The sequence below is a fragment of the Pavona decussata genome, unplaced genomic scaffold (assembly GCF_977016875.1).
Source record: "Pavona decussata unplaced genomic scaffold, jaPavDecu1.1 SCAFFOLD_11, whole genome shotgun sequence".
NCBI lineage: Eukaryota > Metazoa > Cnidaria > Anthozoa > Scleractinia > Agariciidae > Pavona > Pavona decussata.
The window spans coordinates 3,661,620-3,682,634 of record NW_028145434.1 but is presented as its reverse complement, the minus strand read 5'-3'; the positions used below and the strand labels follow the sequence as shown (position 1 = coordinate 3,682,634).

The 21,015-nt window shown below is 38.2% G+C and overlaps 2 protein-coding genes across 5 annotated transcripts in view; one reads left to right on the top strand and one right to left on the bottom strand.

Moving 5' to 3' along the window:
• Positions 1–2,568, top strand: part of LOC146488275 (long-chain-fatty-acid--CoA ligase ACSBG2-like) — a 29,887-nt gene extending 27,319 nt beyond the window's left edge. For all 4 annotated transcript variants that reach the window (XM_085122976.1, XM_085122984.1, XM_085122993.1 and 1 more), the window contains one exon: positions 538–2,568. In XM_085122976.1, the coding sequence (XP_084979102.1) occupies positions 538–617 (80 nt within the window). In that variant the 3' untranslated portion in view covers positions 618–2,568. The remainder of the gene's footprint in view (positions 1–537) is intronic.
• A 2,810-nt stretch (positions 2,569–5,378) lies between these two features.
• On the bottom strand, positions 5,379–18,950 carry LOC146488274 (general transcription factor IIH subunit 2-like). The gene is made up of 17 exons (XM_085122626.1): positions 18,805–18,950; positions 16,509–16,586; positions 16,114–16,150; positions 14,461–14,547; positions 13,925–13,975; positions 13,078–13,132; positions 12,013–12,118; positions 11,427–11,517; positions 10,473–10,560; positions 10,158–10,234; positions 9,435–9,465; positions 9,123–9,168; positions 8,210–8,270; positions 7,308–7,353; positions 6,766–6,877; positions 6,250–6,295; positions 5,379–5,543 (listed from the first exon to the last, which is right to left on the bottom strand). The coding sequence occupies exons 1-17, from the start codon at positions 18,858–18,860 to the stop codon at positions 5,430–5,432; spliced, it is 1,182 nt and encodes a 393-aa protein (XP_084978752.1). The 5' UTR covers positions 18,861–18,950; the 3' UTR covers positions 5,379–5,429.
• Positions 18,951–21,015: the final 2,065 nt, after the last annotated feature.

Below are 21,015 nucleotides of genomic sequence, written 5' to 3'. Positions count from 1 at the left end.
CGGCTGATGTGGTGGGACGGCAAATTGTGCTTGTGTGACCAACGTGACGGCCAAGTATTCATGACTCTAAATAGTAACATTCCTACCGCTCGTAGTTTTTAGGTTGTCACAGATGAGAGGTCACCAGTTTTAGTCGAAAATCGCCTAAAAATGTGAAGGTACAAAGATGTCATGTTGGTCACACAACGATATTTCACCGTCCCCTTCCCTCAGCCGTCCTGTTGTGTAAGCTCACTAATAACAGTGGTAGGGGTGACGAAGTAAACAATGTTGGTGACGATTGATAATGATGATGATGACGATAACGATGTTGGTGATGATGATGATTATATTATTGGTGACGAAGATCATGTTGATAATGATGATGATGGTAGCAATGATAAGGATGACAGTGAACATTACTGTGATGATGATGATGATGACGACGTCAGTATGTATAACGGTTGCTGGTGCCTATGGTAACAGCGGTGCCGTTGTTTATGGTGTCGAATTGTCGATAAACTGTTAATGGATAGTGTTTTGATTCGTTTCCGTTAGGTCCTACCCTGAAGCTGAGGCGACCAATTGTGTCTAAGATGTACAAAGACGAGATTGACGCCTTTTACGAGCAAGCCTAATTGAATCAATATGTAGATAAACTGAATGATGTTGACAGCACACGAGCCAGTGAAACCACTGAATACTGTAGACATTTTCTTAATATATAAATTTTGGGATGTTGTGGGCTGATTCTAACACTAGTGTTTCGCCTCTTTTCGTGATTTGTGACGCGTTTGGAAAGAATTCGGTTAAAACCCTTGAACTTTGGAGATCATTCTCGTCGAAAAATGAGGGGGGAGGGGAAGGGTTTTTTTTAATGATGGATGTGGAAGTGAACATCATTCCGTGAAAGTAATCCCGATTACTTTTTCCTGAAGTCTTTCTTTAGTCTTTAATGTTTTCGTACTATTTGGTTTTTAATTACAGTAAAAGAGAAATAAAAAAATAAATAAATAAAAGAAAGAGGCATAACAAAGGTTGATGAAACTACATATAATCAAAGCGAATTAGTCTCAGTGGTTAGACTGTAGGGTATAACTATTGTTGGAAGAATGAAAAGTGTTCACAGCCAAAGTCGAAAGGCAAGACTCCAGTTTTGTTATTGTGAAAGAAGGGAGTTAAGCAACACTTCGGAAAAACGTGATGTTCAGTGTGTAATCAGGGTGTAATCAGTAAACAGACAATTTAAAGAATGATAACAAAAAGTGTAAAGTATGAAAACGAAGCCTATTACAGAAATGTTCAGTTCAAATGCTTTCATTTGAATGGCGACACTGCGATAAAAGGTACGTAAGTTCACGTTAGGTTTGGCTCTTGAAGGGAAAGGGTTGAAGATTACGTTCTTTGTGTGATAAGTTTCTTAAATCTCGCAACCTTCTTGCTTGCGTTTGTAATAAAAATGAAGAGGAAAAGATGAGCTTGTTACGAGCTTACGTGGTATCAACTGATTAGAAACCGTTGTCTCCAACCAACCAACGGTCATATCAGGCTCGTAAGCAATCTTTTTTTTTTTTTTAATTGTAAATGGCATTCTGTATCTAAGAATGTGCTAAACTGCAGCTAGAAATGCATGAATTCCGTTTGAGAGGAAAGCGTCGCCATTTCCTCTGCTTTCAATAGTTTATATTCGAAGGTTGATACCCATCGGAAGGCTATTTCATGTTCCCTGCTGTAGTTAAGTGCGTTACTTCATTAATTTTGAGAGGACAGATTCGAAGCTGGACTTCACTGTTTCATCTTCGAGGAATTTGGCTAGCTGTCCCTACCATACTAAACGGAAGTAAAGGTTTTGGCAGTCGCAGTTATCGTAGAGTTTAAAATACAAAGCAAGAGGGGTATATTGGAAGGAGCTGGATGGCGTGGGAGAATACAGCACTGCCAGGCTCATTCAGCGGGGAAGGGATTATTTACTAAACTTAGTATAATGTAATTAAATACTTAGGGTAGAGTTTCTTTCGTTTGTGTTAAATAAATTCATATAAATAAAGCGATGGGGCAACTGTTGAAGCTTTTCCTGGTCGAATTATTTTAGGTCGCTTTCCATTCGCAGGAAGTCATCGCCCCCAACTGATCGCTAGCCAACAGGCAGAATGCAACAGTTTAAACAACTGGTTGTATCAGTGCCAGTCTGTCGAATTACCTCAGGTTTGGCCGCGTATTATTTTCACAATGTTCTGGTATCCTGAAGAATTAGTCGAAGCAGACTTTAACTGTCGAACCACTTCTTACAAATGGAAAGCGCTCTGAGATTACGATTCCGACAAAATTGAATTGACCAGTCCATATCGTACAAACGCGAATTTTTTCATCTTTTTTTTTTTTTTACATAAACCGCAGGAGGGTGGTGCGTCATAATTATCTTTAATTAATAGTGTATTTAAGTCATTGGGATGTTGTGCGCTCGGACTTGAAAAGCTGTCAAAGTTATGGCGCCATCAGACGTTTGTGATTTCAGGGTAAAGCATCCTTGTAAATGTTGACTTTTTTGTGTGAATTTGAGAGTGTATTAAAAAAAACCTGTTTATATTATTTTGTTGTGTTGTTTCGTGAATACAGTTTTCGCTGATGATGAAGTATATAGTTTGTGCCACCCGAAGTAATGCATTATTTGTTGGTACCTTCTGTGGAGCCTGCCTCGGTGAAAAATTGCGTCACTTCCGGTATAGTGAACTAATCACGTGACTTCGACAAAGTGCGCGCGCTGACTTTGAGCATCCACAGGGAGTCCACAAAAGTTGTGAAAAAGAAATAAAGTAATAAATTATTGACTCACGTTCGTTTCTTGTGGTTTTTTATAGTGCTCATTTGCATAAAATTTACGCGACAGCACTAATGTCGTGTACTGAGTTGTGCGCGAGCTGATCTGCATCTGAGCTCTGCTGAATTTCTACTTTGGTATTATTTACAAAATTTAGGTTTGCGCGACAAGTCGGCTGAAATTTATTTCCGGCCTCGCTCAATTTGTGACTAAACAGGGCGCGGTGACTGTCCATGGCTGTCGCGCAAAAACATCTTTGCGAAGGAGAGGCGACATGGCGCGTAAATCTGTGACGTCTGCGCCAAGGTAACTGGCCGCAGCTGTTGCGAAAAACTTCACCGAGCAAAACTGCGAAAAGGGAGCTAAAATGCTGGCTCAAAATTGTTTCTTCTTGGGATTCTGACAGGTAAGTGTGTTCCAAAATTATCCAGCTTTCGTTTGATACGAATTTGGTTGCAAAGAGGCGAACAAGTCGAACGTTCAAAGCTATTTTGCTGAGTGTGTTCAAATTGTTTCGCGAAAAAGTTGCCTCCCTTGTTAATATTCCGGGAGATTATACGTAGGCTTACATGAAGTACTTACCTTAATATTTATATGGTAAAGTCAGCAGAGCTCAGATGCAGATCAGCTCGCGCACAACTCAGTACACGACATTAGTGCTGTCGCGTAAATTTTATGCAAATGAGCACTATAAAAACCCACAAGGAACGAACAACGTAAGTCAATAATTTATTAATTTATTTCTTTTTCACAACTTTTGTGGACTCCCTGTGGAGCATCCGTAACTAAAAAGAAAACACCGCCAAAATTTGTGACTCAGTTTAGTCACATTGAATTGTTCACGTGACATGTTTTCACGGCAACAAGATTTTGACAGCCACTTTTTTTTTATCAAATTTGTTTTTTTTTTCCTAACCTTTCCGTGAAAAACTTAATGCATTGTCGTTACTTTGGCATTTTTGCACCATGTTAGCCTTTCGTTATTGGTTTTGATTATTTTTGGGTCAATTGAAAAACGGTTTCTGAAGGTTTGGCGAAATCGAGAAATCCAAATAGATTACGGCTGTGAATAAGCAGTGCCAGGGAGGGTAGAGAGTCACCGTCCCACTTTGCGGACGCCAGAGAACAGAGATATGGATGGATTATTTATCCTCCAGGTTTCATTGTCATAGCTTTAAGTAATGTTTAAAAAAACACGAGCAGGAATGTTTTATCGGGTTTAAAACCACGAGGCGCGACCGAGTGGTTTTAGACCCGATAAAACACGTGCTGAGAGTTTTTTTGAAGGGGCTTCAAGAACGTTCCTGGGAAAGGGTGTGTCAATAGAGTTCATAACAATTATGCTTTTGTGAACGTTGGAAATTAGCAAACGAGAAAAACACCGCATACTAATGAGGAGTGTTTTATCAGCTGATAAAACACAGCATACTAATGAGGTGTGTTTTATCAGCTGATAAAACACCGCATACTAATAAGGAGGTTTATTGATATAAAGTCACTGCACGTGATGTATTATCGACCATTTGATACGTCAATGGGTTTATGAATTATTAATCAGTTTTTGAATGCTCTTGAAGTTTGTGCACTTTGTGCCCCATTCCCTCCTCGCCTTTCCCCCAGGCTTAGAATCTCAAGAAAAACGCAGTCTGAACACGTTCCCTTGTCTTTTTTGATATCATAATAGAAGAACCTGGCCATCTTCAAATCCCCCAATATTGGCTCGTCATCGAGTATGGTGCTACTTTGAGGTAATAAAATCTTTAAGACGTTTGTATGCTATAAAGGGTTACCTGAAACGCTGTGTTACCAGAGTCTTTCTTTTTAAGTCACAACATCTTTGGTTAAATATCTGCGATAATCTTCTATGTACGGATACCGAAACTTGCAATATTTTAGTCCAAAGGTTCTTGCAAAGTGCCCTGGTTGTTCAAAGGGCGGATAACTTTATCCAGCGGATAAGTCGCTATCCAGTGGATAAAATGTATTAGTTAGAGTACATTTTATCCACTCTTTGAACAACTGGAGCCTGGTCTACAAACTGAACATGTACACATTATTTCATAACGAAATCAGAGGCCAGATTTGCTGGACGTTTTGCAATTATCAAGCCATTAGAAGACGGGTTTCACTGAGGGCGCTTTCCATCTGCCAGGGCTGGCCGACCAGAACGGTCAGTTCGTCGACAGAATGTTCCAATATCAAGGATGTCTTACACCAGTCCTTCGATTTTTTTTTTCAAAATAGTGCGTACCATTTTCGAAGTGACTATTTTTCAAGATTTTGCAGCACCATCCCTTCAAAATGACGCATTTGATTTACAGACCGACCAGTCTGGCTGGTCAATTCTGGCAAACGGAAAACACTCTGAGTTTTTCAAATTGAGCTGCCTGTTAAGCCATTCTCGACTGCAGAGCTCTTCCCTTTTGCGCATGACTGACGGCGTATGACGTAGTCAAAGCCGAGCGGCTCTGGGGTCGAGAATGCCTGTTAAGCGTGACTGAGAGGTGAGTCAGCCATTGTAGCATTATAATGCATTGGAATAAAAGAAAAATGTTTTAAATACAGACATTAACAACATGTGTTCGCAGCGAAAGGTTCTTCTTTATTTGTCGCATTACAATCAATTAAAGCCCTAGCCCTCCCCCTGTGGGGCAGCAGTACATCCGGGACAGCTGTGTAGGGAATCATGGATGAAGATGTCACAGTCCACGCAGAATACGTGTTTACAGTGCGGACAGCAATATGCCTGGGGATAAAACGACAAGAGAGACTTAGCTTCGCGTTTACGGCTAACGCCAAACGGGAAACGTCAAGCCGCTGTTTGTTCTAAAATGCATAAACTTGTGTTTCTCGTACTCACTTCTCTCTTTTTCGTGTTTGCTCGATAGCTGTCGCCGATTGGGTGGAGGTAAGCTTAAACCAAAAAATCTTCATTGTTTTTCATCATAGAGAAAATTTCAGCCTGGCGTTTGCCGTTTGCCTTAAACGCGATGCTAAATCTCTCTATTATTCAAGTTGGCACCTTGCGCGTGTATCTCCAAACGACTATTTTAGGGGCACATTTTTCGCCACCAAAAATTCGATAATAATTTTAATAGTTTTGAAACTTAAAACGTTGAAAACTCAACACGACAAAACAATGGGCCAGTTTCCACAAATAACTAAAACAAAATCTATAGAAAACGGTCAGAAAACTCTTCGAGAGTTTTTAAGAATTCCAGGTGTACAAAGCTGCTTTCCGCTTCTTTTAGGCGCGGAAAAAGAGCTTGAAAACGAGTTGCTTAACTGTTCATTGGATTATTTGAGACATGTTATTGGGGATGAAATCCTCGGGCTTAATCATTCAAATGAAAGCTGTTAAAAGAAGGACATCAGTTTTGTTTCAAGTTTGAAAATTCATGACAATCGAAAACAAACAAACAAACAAACAAATATGAATCAAAACAACTTACGAGTTTTTCCGTTAGTTCCCTCTGACAAGCGTAACAGTGGTTCTGTCTATTTAAAGGAAAATAAATAACGGAAATAAAAGAGTCCTGAGGACCACATGTGGATGGTATTTCCGGGACCAAGTTTACTTTCCGTAATATTAAGTTGTGTCCAGTTAAGAGGTGTTGGCAAGGCGAGGTTCGATTGTGATTCAACCATTGCCCAGAATGCCGCGACACATCCGGGAACTTTTTACGTACGCCGGCGGTAAATTTGAAAACTCGTCAGAGAAAAGTGCGCGTAACATTAAAGAAAATGGTCTCAGAACGCGTACACGCGCCTACGTTTTGCTGTTTCGCGGGCAAAATATTACCCGCGGCCATTTGTTAGCATATTGATTTTGTAGAAGAGGGATCAATAAATGAATTTATACCAAAATCTTTTTGCGGGCTTCTATAAGCATTATCGAGTATGCTTTGAAAGGTGGTTATGATCACTGTACCACCGAAACTATGCCGCAACGTTCACGTTGATCCTACCGTAAGCTCTGGCAGTCCTCAATGGTTGACAAATCTGTTTCTGTAAACTGAGGTAGCGGAAAGAGATGCTGGTATGACCGAGCCAGATGAGGAGCCGACACTAATGTTAAACCTGTAAAGAGAGTCCATGATGTCAGTGGAGCTGAGCCGAGCCAAACATTGTGATGATAATGAAAGACGCAAGGCACCACGCATGCTCTGATTGATAGAAAGCCATTTTGGGTGGAAACATTTAACAATAGTTGATGTGAGAATATGTATTATTCAGTAATGACACAGGCATACTCGGAAAAAGGAAATCCGAGTGCTCATATCAGGAGTCGAACCTAAGACCCTCCGATTACTAGTTCGGATGCTCTACCACTGAGCTACAGGAGACTCGTGGGAGCTAAGGTTTATGGGACATGGTGTGTTTATTGATTGAACACAACCAACACCAAACAACGAGTGTTTGTAGCATTTTATCTAAACACCAAGAAGCAAATCCTTTCTTCTTTTATAGAATAAAACTTGGAATGAAAAGAGAACAGTCATGTACTCACCACAAACTTTACATTCTACCGGTAAGTCACAGTACTTGCTTTTGCACTGCAAAGGAAAGGTAATACGTGTTGCTTATAACACGACATTGTGGCTAATGGATGATAAAAAAGTCAAGGGCCAGATTCACGAGCTTAGTTCGTGAATCTGGCCCGAAAAGAGAAAGTAAAGAGAAAGAAAAGAGAAGTAAATAACGCTAGATTTAAATACGCCCACCAGGAAAATATATATTAATGAATAACGCGTCCGGTACAGAGGTAGTAGTGTTCAGGGGCAAGGACATCTTGATTCAGACGCTTTCATTGGGGAACCACTGCCTTACCACTTTGTCCGGCGCAAGAAAACTGTGCAAAAGAACGCGGCATTATACTAGCAAACTTCCCGTTCCTTAAGATCAATTGCATATTATCTCTAATGTTAAAAAAATTCGTTTCCATGCGGTCGCAGTTTGTGTCAGCCATGACCAAAAAAAAACCAGCCTTAAACTCTTTGGATACGACAATCAAGGACGTATTTCTTTTCCCTCTTGTTAATTTACTCAGTTAGGCTTCTAAAGGCTCTTTCAGACTAGGTGCCTGCATGTGTCAGGGTTCTGTGCCTGGGCACTGAAAAAGACGGTATTCAGACTCCTTGGTGCCCAAGGACCAATTGTTTTCTTGTTCGTCAATTAAGCACCCGACATTTTGTTTAATGTATTGCAGGGAGGCATGGAGAAAAAGCGCGGGAACTGATTAAACCCTGTTCACACCAGTGCCTATGCCAAGGACCGGTGCCCGAATACTACTTTTTGAGGTAGTGGCCGTGCCCGGGCACCAACAAAAAAGCTATGTTTAGACTAGTACCCGTGCCCGAGAACCGAACCCAGGGACCTAGTGTGAACAGGGCCTTAGATAGATCACCATACCTGTGGACAAAAGTAGCCTGATGTACTGAGTCCTTTCACACCTCCACTGACATCCAAGTGACTTTTAAAGAAGAACATTTATATGTGAGATTGTATTTCCTTGCTCAATCTTGACGGTTACCGAATACTATGATGAGTTTACAAAATTCTGCACCTTCGAAAGTATGTTTGAACTCATCTACGAATAAAAGCGCACTAGTGTTGCTGCAAACGTAACACACGTGAATCCAAGGCGTGGGAAGTATTCACTTCCTCTATTCAGCAGTGTGATCCCAAGGTGGGGAAAAAAACTTAGACTTTCTTAAAGTCCTTTTTCGTTTTAAGGGGGAAAACTTTCTCGCTTCGCGACTCCGTTGTTGGTTGTTTTCGCTGTCGGCGCCATAACAAATAAACTTGTGGCAAAAGGCTAAGGGGGTTGGTTAAAAGTAACTGTGAAGCTGCGTCGTTGGGAAGTAGAAACGACTGTTTGGTTTTACCAACAAAATTGATTCGCTCTTTTCACATTTATGTAATATAATGCTGTCATTATGTTACGTTTCTTATATATTGTAATTTCCTTTTGTTGTAAACCATTGAAATAGTGCATAATAATAAAAAAAAACCTTAAAAACTTAACCTTAAACCTCTGACGAAGAGCTAACGCTCGAAACGTCAGCACTCGGAGTGGCAAATTTACCTTCAGTTATCAATTTTGTCCATAAACCAAACATTCGAAACTTGTAGCAAGTCTAGAAAAAACGACATGCGCAGAACTGTCTCGTTTGCGCTACCCGGTGAATAAGATTAGGGCGTGTTCACAAATACTGCTCTTAAAACCTATGCTTAAAAGCAACACTAACTTATTGCAGCGAAAGTCAGTTCAACACCAATAATCAAAGAAGCCGAGAGAAAATAAAACAACAACAAACATTACCACATGCACAAGGAAGGCGGTCCACTTGAAAGATGCTGTGGAAACCCTGAAAACAAACAAACCAGTTTTGTGGGGCTGCCTGTTCGCCCAAAACAAGCAAAAAAAAAAAAAAAAAAAACAAACAAACCAGTTTTGTTATGGGATAAAATTCGGGAATCGTGTGATGTCATAATTTAACTTTTCGAGCAAGGATTGACTCAAAGCCTAACATTTTTTTATCTGTGCTTCAAATTTATCATTTCACATTATTCAATTTTCCCGTAATTATGGTTGATTTTCAGGTATCACCTTGAATGTTGAAACAGTCCTTACCCATTCGTATGAGAGCAGCTTCTGTATCAGCCTGAAATAAAACAAAACAATCAACAAAACAAATTAAAAACTATTGAAACATTTTTTTCTTAAAATATATAAACCCAAACAAAGCCAAAAACAAAAGCCACAAAGAGTAAAGGATATCAAGGCAGGGGAAGTATCACGCGAATTTGATGTCATTTCAGAACCCCAAAAATGTTTGTCTGTCAACAGAAATATAAAATAATTGTCTAGTGTTGTTATAAATTATCACCCAGTGCAATAAAACTGTCGATTAGTGCCTCTAGCCAGAGACAGAGTGGGTTGGAATGGATTGAAACTTGAAAAATGTTAGGCTAACGTTTTTCAAGTTCTCGCATTTTTGTTTCCAAAATGCGCTAGAACAGATCACGAGTTGTTCCTTTCAAGAATTGAGTTGATCTCTTTCCTCTCGTTGTTCTAGAATTATTTTGTAGCTAAGTGAAAGTCTTAGTTCAGCATTTTTAACAAAAGATACCAAAAACCCCAAAACATTTCCCCTATAAGTCATCCCTCCAGCTGTAACTACGGTCACAGAATTAAATAACGTTTCATACAACTTGTCAAATCACTTTGAAAAGTTACGAGAACTGAGACAATAAACTGAAACCGCTTTAACCTGTGAGCCCAACTTTATTATCATAGATCCGACTATTGAGCTAGTGTGGTACAGACTATGAAAGGATGCCGTACAGTACTTACTTTTGCCACCGGTGGGATAACATGCTGCATAAGCAGCTCCCTGTAATGTCTTTCATCTAAAATTACTCCGTAGCTACCTGATGAAAGAAACACAATATGGCCAGTCAAGAACCAAACATTCAGTGCTGTTTTGTAACACACATTTCGCCAGCCTCCTTTGATAAAAAAAAAAGAAAAAAAAAAAAAAAAAACAGGTCTAGGTTAAATATTATACCTCTACTTTCTCCCTACAATATCACTTGAGGATCAAACATCCAAGTAATGAGAATAAAAGAATTAATCACAATAATCAACCAAACCATTTCTGTTCCTCACCTTGGGTTTCTGAACAAACTGTTCTACAAACTCGCACTTCAGCTGCCAGACCAATGATAGAGCATCGGATGTTTTGCTGGTGTAGAGTCTGTTGATCATTCGATACTCTACAATTACTTTACATTCATTTATAAGTAGCTTTCATAATGATTATTAGTCTGTACATACAGTACCGCTTAAAAGTAATTTGGATGTCTCTTTAGAGTCTCGATCCTCGACTCTATCCTCGATACTTGAAACTCGAGTGAATCGAGTATCGAGGCTCAGTAATCGAGAATCGAGTCGAGGATCGAGTCTCGCGAGGCCAATCGCTTGACTGATTCCTCGATAAACGTAACATGTACATGCACATATACACCACAGACGGCTGCCTCTTCTAACAGAGGCACAAAGTACATACATAATTCAAACTAAAGAAAACAATTCCTTTCCATACCGTAGTGCAGTACGTAAAATTCAACACTAGCTTCGTTCAAACGCTCACTTCATACCAAAGTTAACTAATATATATCCTAGAACATTTCTATAACAATCACTTAACTAAAAGATATCGAAAATTTTCTGAAATCTTGCACAAACTCCTCTTCTAAGATGTTGATAGTGTAAATGAACACACGAATCATGTACAAGTAAGTTTTTTGGTCAATTCGTTTTTCAGGATACTTGGAATACATCCCCTCCGAATGTGCTGTATACAAGACTTACTGTTTTCAAATAGTTGGAGAAAATGATACAGAAAGAAAAACATATTATAAGTAAAACAAACTACGAACAAAATAGTGTGGGTAGTTTTATCACTTTGACCCTACAAACAGCATTGTTTTGTAATAAATGTAAAAGTGACAATTATACAGCCAAAAGTGGCATATTCAGGGGGACAAACACAACGAGACTTAGTGCTATTATTATATAAATTATATGCTTGAAGATTCACTTTAATCTGCTTGCCTGTACCTGAACTGTCTCGTGTATGTCTCCAGGATCACATGACGTAAGACTTCCAAACAAAATGAGGATTTCTCGACTGGCGTGACCAGGCATGTGCCTGAAAAACAGCAATCAAAATCAACAATATCAATGAAGGTGACTTTAGCTTTGAATTTCAGCTTACAGACAATATATGCCAGTTCACACAACCCTGATAATTAAATTTCTACGAAATAGTGATTTGGATGGCAAACACAGATGATGTTATTTTCTTATAAGCTACTTACCAATTTCCAGCACATATAGTTTGATAAATCACTACTACCACTCTTTATCAGTTCATACAACAATAAATTAATTGTATCAAACAAATACATAACTATTGGCGAACAAGTTATGATTGTTTTCTCTGTCAACATAATAGGTTACCATAGCAACAGTATAACCTGTTGAAAAACGCCTAATTTTAGCTTTTTTTTAGCATTTTTTACTATGGAACTGTGATCAGTGTGTTCAGATACATCTTTTTGCAAAGTTTACAAAATACGTGTACGTTAGAAGCCTGTGAGAGCCACCTTAAATTTTTCTAGGCTGAGGCAATGTAACAGTTTACCGAAGTGATTGAATTGCAGTTTCCATTGAGTTCTGAAGAGATGGTTCCCCTGTGCATGCTTTGCTAGCTGCTTTATGGAGACTGCTAATATGCAGCTGTGGGTTACCTGTGCAGTCAAACAAGAGATCAGAAAGGTCAGCAATAAAAAAAAAATAAAAAAAAAATGGAAAAACTCCAGGGCCTGATTGTGCAAAAGCCGATTAACACTAATCCCCAAAAAATAGTTAACCAAGGTTTTCATCTCACTCATTTAAAGTGGTTTTTGAAAGGTAATTTTTAGCTCATGCTAAAGACAAGTCTAAGTCAAAACTGAGGGACAAAACTCTTTGGCAGAACCTGCAATGATTAGTCATTAAACAGGAATCAAAGTTCATGTTAATCCAGGATTAGTTTAATCGAGCTTTGAACTACTGGGCCCAGATCCTAAGTACGTTTAAGGTGCACTTTGAAAGGGAAAGAAAATTACTACCATAAAACAGTTGATATTAGGAAGAAAACATTGAAAATTACCATAAGATTGGCTTTCCCAGTATGGAATTTACAGGTACATGTAAGTTTGGTCATACCTTACATCAGGGTATTGACATTTTTCATTTACATAAAGATAAATATTTATTATGCATTGTAAGTCTACCAAGAAATGATACAATTGAGTTGTTTTTTTCCAAAAAATCCTCAGACTGATCTTGAGCTAAACATTGGTAATGGTACACTAATCACAAAATGCGATTCTGGTCTCACAGTTTTAACCCAAACTCGCTGAACATTGACTTACAGAAAAGAACTTGCTCCACATGCCGAAATACAATTCCAGCTGTCCTCTCATATGTGATGTTTGTCTTTTCTCTTTCTCTCTACACATGATCACATATTGGATCGCTTTGTTAAAAGCAGTTGGGGAGGGGTGGGTCGAGAGGTCTCACACACTCTCTAATTCTTTCTTTTCTATAGACTGAAGCATTAATTAAAAATCACTAATCTCAATTTGATTTTTAGCAAAATTCAAACATCTGAGTCTTGATTTCTGAGTTAATTAAATTTAACTGTTACTTTGGAGAACCTTACCACTGAGTTCTGTGACTTTCTCAGCCCTCTTGTTCCTTGTTACAATAATTCCTATCTGTATGCAAAGCAACAACAACAACAACAACAACAAAATCACCAACTGTTACCTCAACAGCAAATTGAGATGATACAAACAACTTTCTTATGACCGTCCTTACTATAGATCTACAGTGTGACTTGTTGAGTGAGCAAAAAAGGAACAGTGTTGGTATTTTAAAATTTAGCCTATGGATACACATCAGCCCTTCAATTGCAGTACTAACAAATGTCTACCGCAACATTGTATGGGACACTCTACTATATGCTACTTTGTTTTGGACAACAGTCTCATTAGATGTTACATGTTTCAGGAGATAAGGTAGCCTCCCTTGCAAATGCCATTTTGTCAAGCAATCTTTCCTTCCCAATGAGATGGCCGAGGCTAGAGACCACGTTGCTACTGAGGTCAAAAGGATGTGTCCAATCATATTTACACGTTCCTGGCAAAAATTGAAATTGCAAAATGAAATTCTTCTACCAGAGGTCTTCTTTTTGTCATTACCAAGTTGAAGGCTTTTCATTTAGTTTTGGGCTGACATCTAATGAATAGGCTATCAGATGCTTGAGTTGTTTGAACATGCTTCTGTTTTGTTTTGGCCTTTTTTCTTTTTGGGTAACATGTAGTTGCCAATTATTATTCTGGAATGAATTCAATGAAATTTGGGAGAATGTGGGTAGTAGTTGAGAGGACTACGCAACCGACAGCAAGAGTGGAAAACCCTCGGCTGGTATCAGTGTTATATGCTAAGTCAGCATCAAGGTTTACTTAATATATGATGGTGTAAGACATTCTGTTTATAGTTCTCACCTGTGAAATTGGATTCTGATCAAAGTATTCAGTGATAAAATCTTCCAAAAGCTGATCAAAACAAAAGAGAAATGCACATCATCAGCATTATCAAAATCTTAGAATTTCTAGTGAAAGTACTTGACAACTATTATTCCACAAGCGTGCATTGGATATGAGATGATAGACAACCAATGAGGCATGTAGCATGCAGAGTTGGCTATAATCATACCATATCCAACAAGTACGAGCAGAATAATCAATTTATTAAAATCATCCAAGAAATATTGCTAGGTCCCAACCTCCCCAGGGTCCCCTCTTTCCGTCCTCTGCCTTGCAAGAACAACAAGAAAATGATTTAAATTGACTGCTATTTCTTGGACATGGTATAATGGCTGACTAAGTCAATCAAAACACTGGTCAGGAATTACATTTATGTTTTAATAATTCAAAGTACAGTATAGACTTGTTTTACTTCAGTGATGATGATGATGATGATGATGACGATGATGATAAACTTTTAATTATTAAAAGTATTTATCGTGACGTAACTATACCTTAACTGAACAAGCAAGCCGTGAAGGCTTGAGATCTGCTTCTTCCATAGCTCGGGACATATCCACAATAACAAACAGATGGCGCATCTTAAATAACAAGGAGTGCATATTTGGGCTAGATTAATGTCGATATTGTGCAGCAGTTCCAGAAAATATCCACACTCCCCCCAAGAAAAGTTTTTTGTTTGGCAACCCCCCCCCCCCTCTCTCCCCTCCTCCTAGGAAATTCCAGTTAAGCTTCATACTTTGCTTTTGAAATTTTGACTTTTAAGATCCCCCTTCCCCTAGGAATTTCCAATGACCTTCCATGGGATGGGTATGGATTTTTTCTGGAACTGCACATTTGAGAAAAATTCATAGCCTGTACTAGAAGTAGTTAAATATTATTTTTCACCCCAGGCAAGAAGAGAGAAAGGACTTGACAAACAATGTTAAGGACAGTGCCTACTAATACCAATGAAAGTATTTTTGTGTGGTTTATGACTATGCAGGAAAAGCAGATCTTAGCAATGGAATGGAAATCCAAAAAGAAAATTGGGGGTAACCACACATTTTTAAGAAATAATGAAGCAACAAGTATTCTATAAAACAGTAAATTACAAAGAACTGTATGAAATTTTTTTCTCCAAATTGAAGCTTTGTCATCTCTAAAAAAGGCATGGTTACCACCAATTTTCTTTTTGGATACCAAAAGCACTTGCTAAGTTCTGTTTTTCCCAAGTAGTTTCAAACCGCGCAAAAATATCCCTGTATTAGTAACCACCACTCATAGGAATCCCAAAAATCATGAGATGCGCAGAATGAATCCACAGTAACAATAGTAGGCACCATCCTTAAAACTATGTAATTCGTAATACATTTCTTGAAAACAGCTGGTGGAATTTGAAAGTTAAACCCTCTTAATATGAGCACCCTTACTAGGGAGAGAGGTTGACTATGATAGTAATAACTAGTATCATCCCAGGACAAAATGGGTACAAATTTACAAATTAATAAATGTTATTGATGATGAATAGTTTGAAATCAAGAAAACTGTCCTTGGTGCCTACATCCAGCAGGTGCCCAAAAAGGTGAGATTTGACTGTACAGTTGTACATTCAAACAGTTTGCTATGAATGCAATTTGACTTTCTTTCTTTCATTCATTGAAAACTGTTGCTGTCAAATGGTATATTTTTCTCAGGTCTATAATATTGACTTGTAAGACCATTTTTAGCTGTTTCACAGGACCATTTTGCCTGACACTGTACAAACTCTGTGTTAATGATAAGAATTATTTTAATATTTTTTTAATAGATGGATACATCAAGTCCTCTGTGAGTTGTACAAAATTGTAGTTAGAACCCTCATAAGGATTTGATGTTCATTGGTACAAACTTATTTAATAATAAGTACAGCTGTAGCTACTTGCTGACACCCACTTTTTGATTTATTTTTTCAACCATACAAGTACATGCACCCCCTTTCAAACTGTCCCAGTACAGTTCAGTCCATAATGCCAGTATATTTTAGAAACGTTTTATAAGAAGTACAGCTTACATGTATTAGCCAATGCTTACAATATTCATTTTAAAAACTTTCATGAAAGGACTCACTGGATTATCTCAAGCCCTGTGATAAGCAACACTACACTGCAAGAGCTGGTTTTTCTTACCATCCCAAGTCGAATGTTACCGCTTCTTCCCATGATTCTACAAAAGATTTGTAAACACTCTTATTAGTTATTAACTAAAATAATTTTCTTCAGATACGGTAGTCGGGACATATTCTTGTTAAGCCATAGGATGTCAAGTTTGCAGATGATCAAGCAATGATCACAAGCAGTGAAGAAGGCTTGCACATGTACATAGCAATGAATTAAATAAATCAGATTTAGTACCAGAGGTGTATGAAGCACTTGAAAGCAGTGGACATTAAAAAACCAAATGAATGAAAGTGACTTGAAAGTCTCAATGTGGTTTTAAATAAAGCATCTGATATCCATTAACTGTGGGGTTTAAAACTCCACCAATAGTTCAATTTAAGTGTGCATTCAGTTATGTAGCTTACCTTCTTCTTTTAGTCCTGTGGGAAATCTCATCAACCACAGTTTGAAGTGAACCTTCTGCATCTTCTTGAATGACTTCCCTAGAGATCAACATAAAACAGTCAATGTTTCAAGCACTGCACATCGAACATCTAGGTACATTAACTATAGGAAGGTTAAAATGGAAAGGTTGGCTGCAATATAATGCAACTATTCCTGACCAAGCGGAACCATTAATTTAGGTAAAGGATGTGTAAGTAGATATTGTCAGGAGGGGAAGGGGGGCAGAGGACTGATAAAATAAAGTCTGGATAGGGTACACTGCACCACCTGTCCAATCATGACTGTGTTACGACAATAATTTCGCACTTCCCTTCTGTTCATGATATCATTTGGTTACAAGATTGGATAATAACAAATGTAGAGGAGAATAGAAAAATATTCCCTCTGGCCTGTCTACAACAACATCAAGAAAAAAAATAATTTAATACCCATACCATTTCACATGTATATACTGGCTACTAGGAAGGAGATACCCATAAAAACAATCTATATGAATACTCCCCCTGTCTGGTGAGTGAGTTTCCAATCTACCAGATTGATGGAACCTGTTGGTTCACAAGGGGTGGTATCTAAGCCCAGTTACTCCATCATGAAGTAACTATCAGCACTAATGTACATCCTTGGATTTCCTACTCACAAACCGTTACATTGCATACTGGTAATTTTAATAAAGAAATAAAAAATGCGCCGAGTGCGTTGTGGAGTTATGTAAGCACACGGGAATTTTTAAGAACACGAGGGAAGTGCAGAGAGGCACGAGTTTTTTTATTTCTTTTATAACATAGAAACAATCACAACTCCTCAGACAAGTGCGAATTTTAATGAATCAACATCAAGTTTCTCCTTACATGTCAGACACAATGTTATTGGTTCAAAATTTGACAGAAAACCAATGAAAAACGTTTTGTATCGTTCACATGTGCATATGTACAATTATAATGCTTGCACCATACGTATGCTTCGTGCATTGTGGAGTTATACAGAACTCAGTTTGACCAATCACAGTGCTTGCCTGACCCTGGCTATTTTATAATAGAATATAATGGTTTTTGTGATTCGCAAATTACATGACACTAGTGTATATACTGCATAGATCAATCATAAAGCTTGGGCCACCTGTGCCTGTATATATGTAGTGTATACCGTAAACTACCGCTTATGAGCCATGGCCTTATACAACTTTATAAGGGCTATATGGGTTTATAAATGGAGGGGTTTAAATCCGAGAAGGTAATAACCAGAATAAAAGAAACATTTGAAATGAGTTAAAAGAGCAGTGGTTTTTAATTAAGCTTTAAAATGTCAATACTTGGAACAAAATTAAAACTACCAAGACAAACGCAACTGGACTTTTATTTTTGGATTACAGGTAGATTGGCCTATACCCGGGGCGGGGGGGGGGGGGGGTACTTGGGTTCAGTTTTGCTGGGTATGTGCTGCTGGCCTCTAAGAGCCCCTACCCCATTATAGTCTATTTTGTGGCCAGTTATAGACCCCATCTAAGTCACTTTTTTGGAAAATGTAATTTTCGCGATCCCAACTAAGTCACTTTCTATTTATGCATCTACTTTCAAGAACGGAATGTAATGCGAGGTGATTGTTACATTTAATAAACAACAACTTTCTGAACTTTTTAACCGAGACCATTTTGAATCCCTACTTAATAGAATTTTCTTACCCCAAAAATCCGAAAATGTGCGACCCCATTCTAGTAACTCTATTGAAAATGCAACCCCATTCTAGTCAATCCAGGCGTGAAAATGCGACCCCATCCAGCGGCACATCCCCATTAGCCTCTTATAAGGGAGTACCCCCCCCCCCCAGGGGGTTTATGTCACAGGATATGAGATGTTAACTAGCCAACGAGGTGCACAGCGGTGAGTTGGCTATGATCATCCCATGTCCAACAAGTGCGGGTGGAATAATGGTGTAGCAATCACGGTAAGATCTTGCTGATTTCATGTTTCAAGAAAGTCAAGAAGGCAATTTAATGGCTGCTATAACGGATGATATCCCATGGGCGCTAAGCCAATAAAGACTCTAATATATATGGAGTAGACCAACCAGCTTTTAATTTATCGCGCGTAAAACGGGAGGGCTATATTGTAGAACACCACTGGCATTGAGTGATTAAAATGACCGTATACCTCAACGTAAGATCGATTGGCAGATGATTATCAATTATTTATCAGCTGAACCATTAAAAGATATAAATATGCATAAATCTTGACTATTATCGAGCGGAGTAATACGTACCAAGTCCTTTCATACTGGTTCAGCCAACGATATCCACCTTCTTCTTCGTTCGCCATTTTGGATTTGCATATGCAATCATATGGACAGCAGACTGTCGTCGCAGTACCAATCCCGCGCGTTGAGATCGTTAGGTTCTTCCCTGCGCTTTTCAAAATGGCGGCTGGAAGAGGTTTCAATGAAGTTTTTCAAGAGTGTCGGCCAGTTTAGCCCTTTTTATAGGAAATATTGCCGATCAGGGAAGGGCTACAAAAGATAATGCAGTATTCCTACGTGTACGAATTTTTTTTCCTTCGCTTTGGTGTGCAAGAATAATATTATAATTAATTTCAAAACATGCACTCATTTTGCGCGATGGCACTCCCTTGCAGGACTAGAAATTTTTGAATAAAGGTTGAATGCATGGTTTTCACTAGCGACGCAAGCACAGGCACAATCACAAGCACAAGCACAAGAAAAAGGAAAAAATTTGATCCTTGCGCATGTGCTTGTGATTATGCTTGCCGTGCGTCGAGGTCGTTGGTGAAATAAGCATTCTTTAATATGCTTGCCCTTGTGCTCGCGTCTGTTCATGCGTCGCTAGTGAAAACCAAAACTTTCTTCTCCTTACTTTTCGGTGACTGACAAATACTGGTAAAAACACTGGCAATCAAAGCCAATTATCGAGACAAGACCTCGAGAATGCTATTAAGAAGGACTAATTTTATCCCACTCCAGAATTATTGTTTTGCTTGTGCCCGAGTTGACTTGGAAAGACGCATTGTGTTTGTAATGCAAAATTAAGAAAACACCACCAACTTTCAGAATTTTCTTAAATTAACCAAGCAACAGTTTGCTACCGCATGTGAATGTCTGTGTGACGTGTCGTTTCCATGGCAACAATATATGGTAACCATGTTTTTGGAAATTTAAATTTCTTTTATCATCATTGCTTTTACCTTTTTAATGGATTTTTTAACATTACGTTTCTTGTTTATATTATTTTGACTTAATTTGAATGGTTTTCTGGCGTTTTGGAGAAGTTCGAGAAATTCAAGATGGCTTCTGTATAGTGTCCAATATCAGTAGCCGAATTTCAACACATTACGACCACATAGTCCCATTTTTGCGGCCGCGAATGGAAATAAGTTTTTTCACTGAAATATGTCGTCGTAGGATGTTTCCTTTGAGAGCCAGAATGGGCAGAATCGTGATTTTCAAACTGTAGCCATCTTGGATTACGAGATTTCTACGGAGCTAATACGAAGACAGACAAGGAAAAAACAAACAATAATAAAAACCTATAGAAGGACACAAAACTTATGTAAAAATGTGACAGATATGTAATTAAGTTAAATTCCGATTTTCTCTAAACAAGAATACCAAAATTTCTAAGGAAACGTTTTATCAAACCACCACCTGGGTGGTTGCAAAATGTCAAGGAAGTGTGACATCAGAGAAAATAAGGCACACAGGTACAGTATTTATTTCCGAAAACTTGCGCAAAAAAGGCTTCCTTTTTTTCATGTTAGAAAATCCCCTGGGGATTCAGAACGTGTGAATTACTTTATAACTTCTCGATACAATTGATGTCGTTTTTATTACAATAAACTTTTGAAATTATATTTAAATCAACAATTCATCTTTATGTGATGGCCATTGTCTCCCTTTAATCGAGAAAGGCAAGATTTTTGTTGTCTTATTGTTTATCTGAAGCATATAAAGCTGCGAAATTAACCGTTTATTTCGAATGTACTCGTAAATTCGTGCCGTGAAGATGTATAAAGCCAATAAATCCGCCGTTGCTATTAATTTGCACTGTAATAGTAACTATAGTATAGTAAATAGAAAATTTGTCGTCACCAAGAAAAATAAGCTCAATTTAACCACCTGAGCGTATTTAATTACCTGCTCGAATAACCAAAGAACAATATCTTACCGGTGAATTTTTTTTATGTGAAGGTAGATATTCCAAAACTGTAGTGTCAATATTCTGCCATAGGACACAATTCAGTTCTGCAAATGTACAATTTTTCAGCTAAATTTCATCAATGTATACCGTACTACATTTGACGTTCGAGTAATACGCGATATTCAAAATGTCATGAAATTTGTTCATGGAAATCTTTCAAAATTTGTTCACTGGCTAATCTGTTCTGAAAACCATCAACTCTGTATTCAAAGTTTACTTGTAAAATGAGGTTGATAGAAACATACATTTATTGAAACCTATTA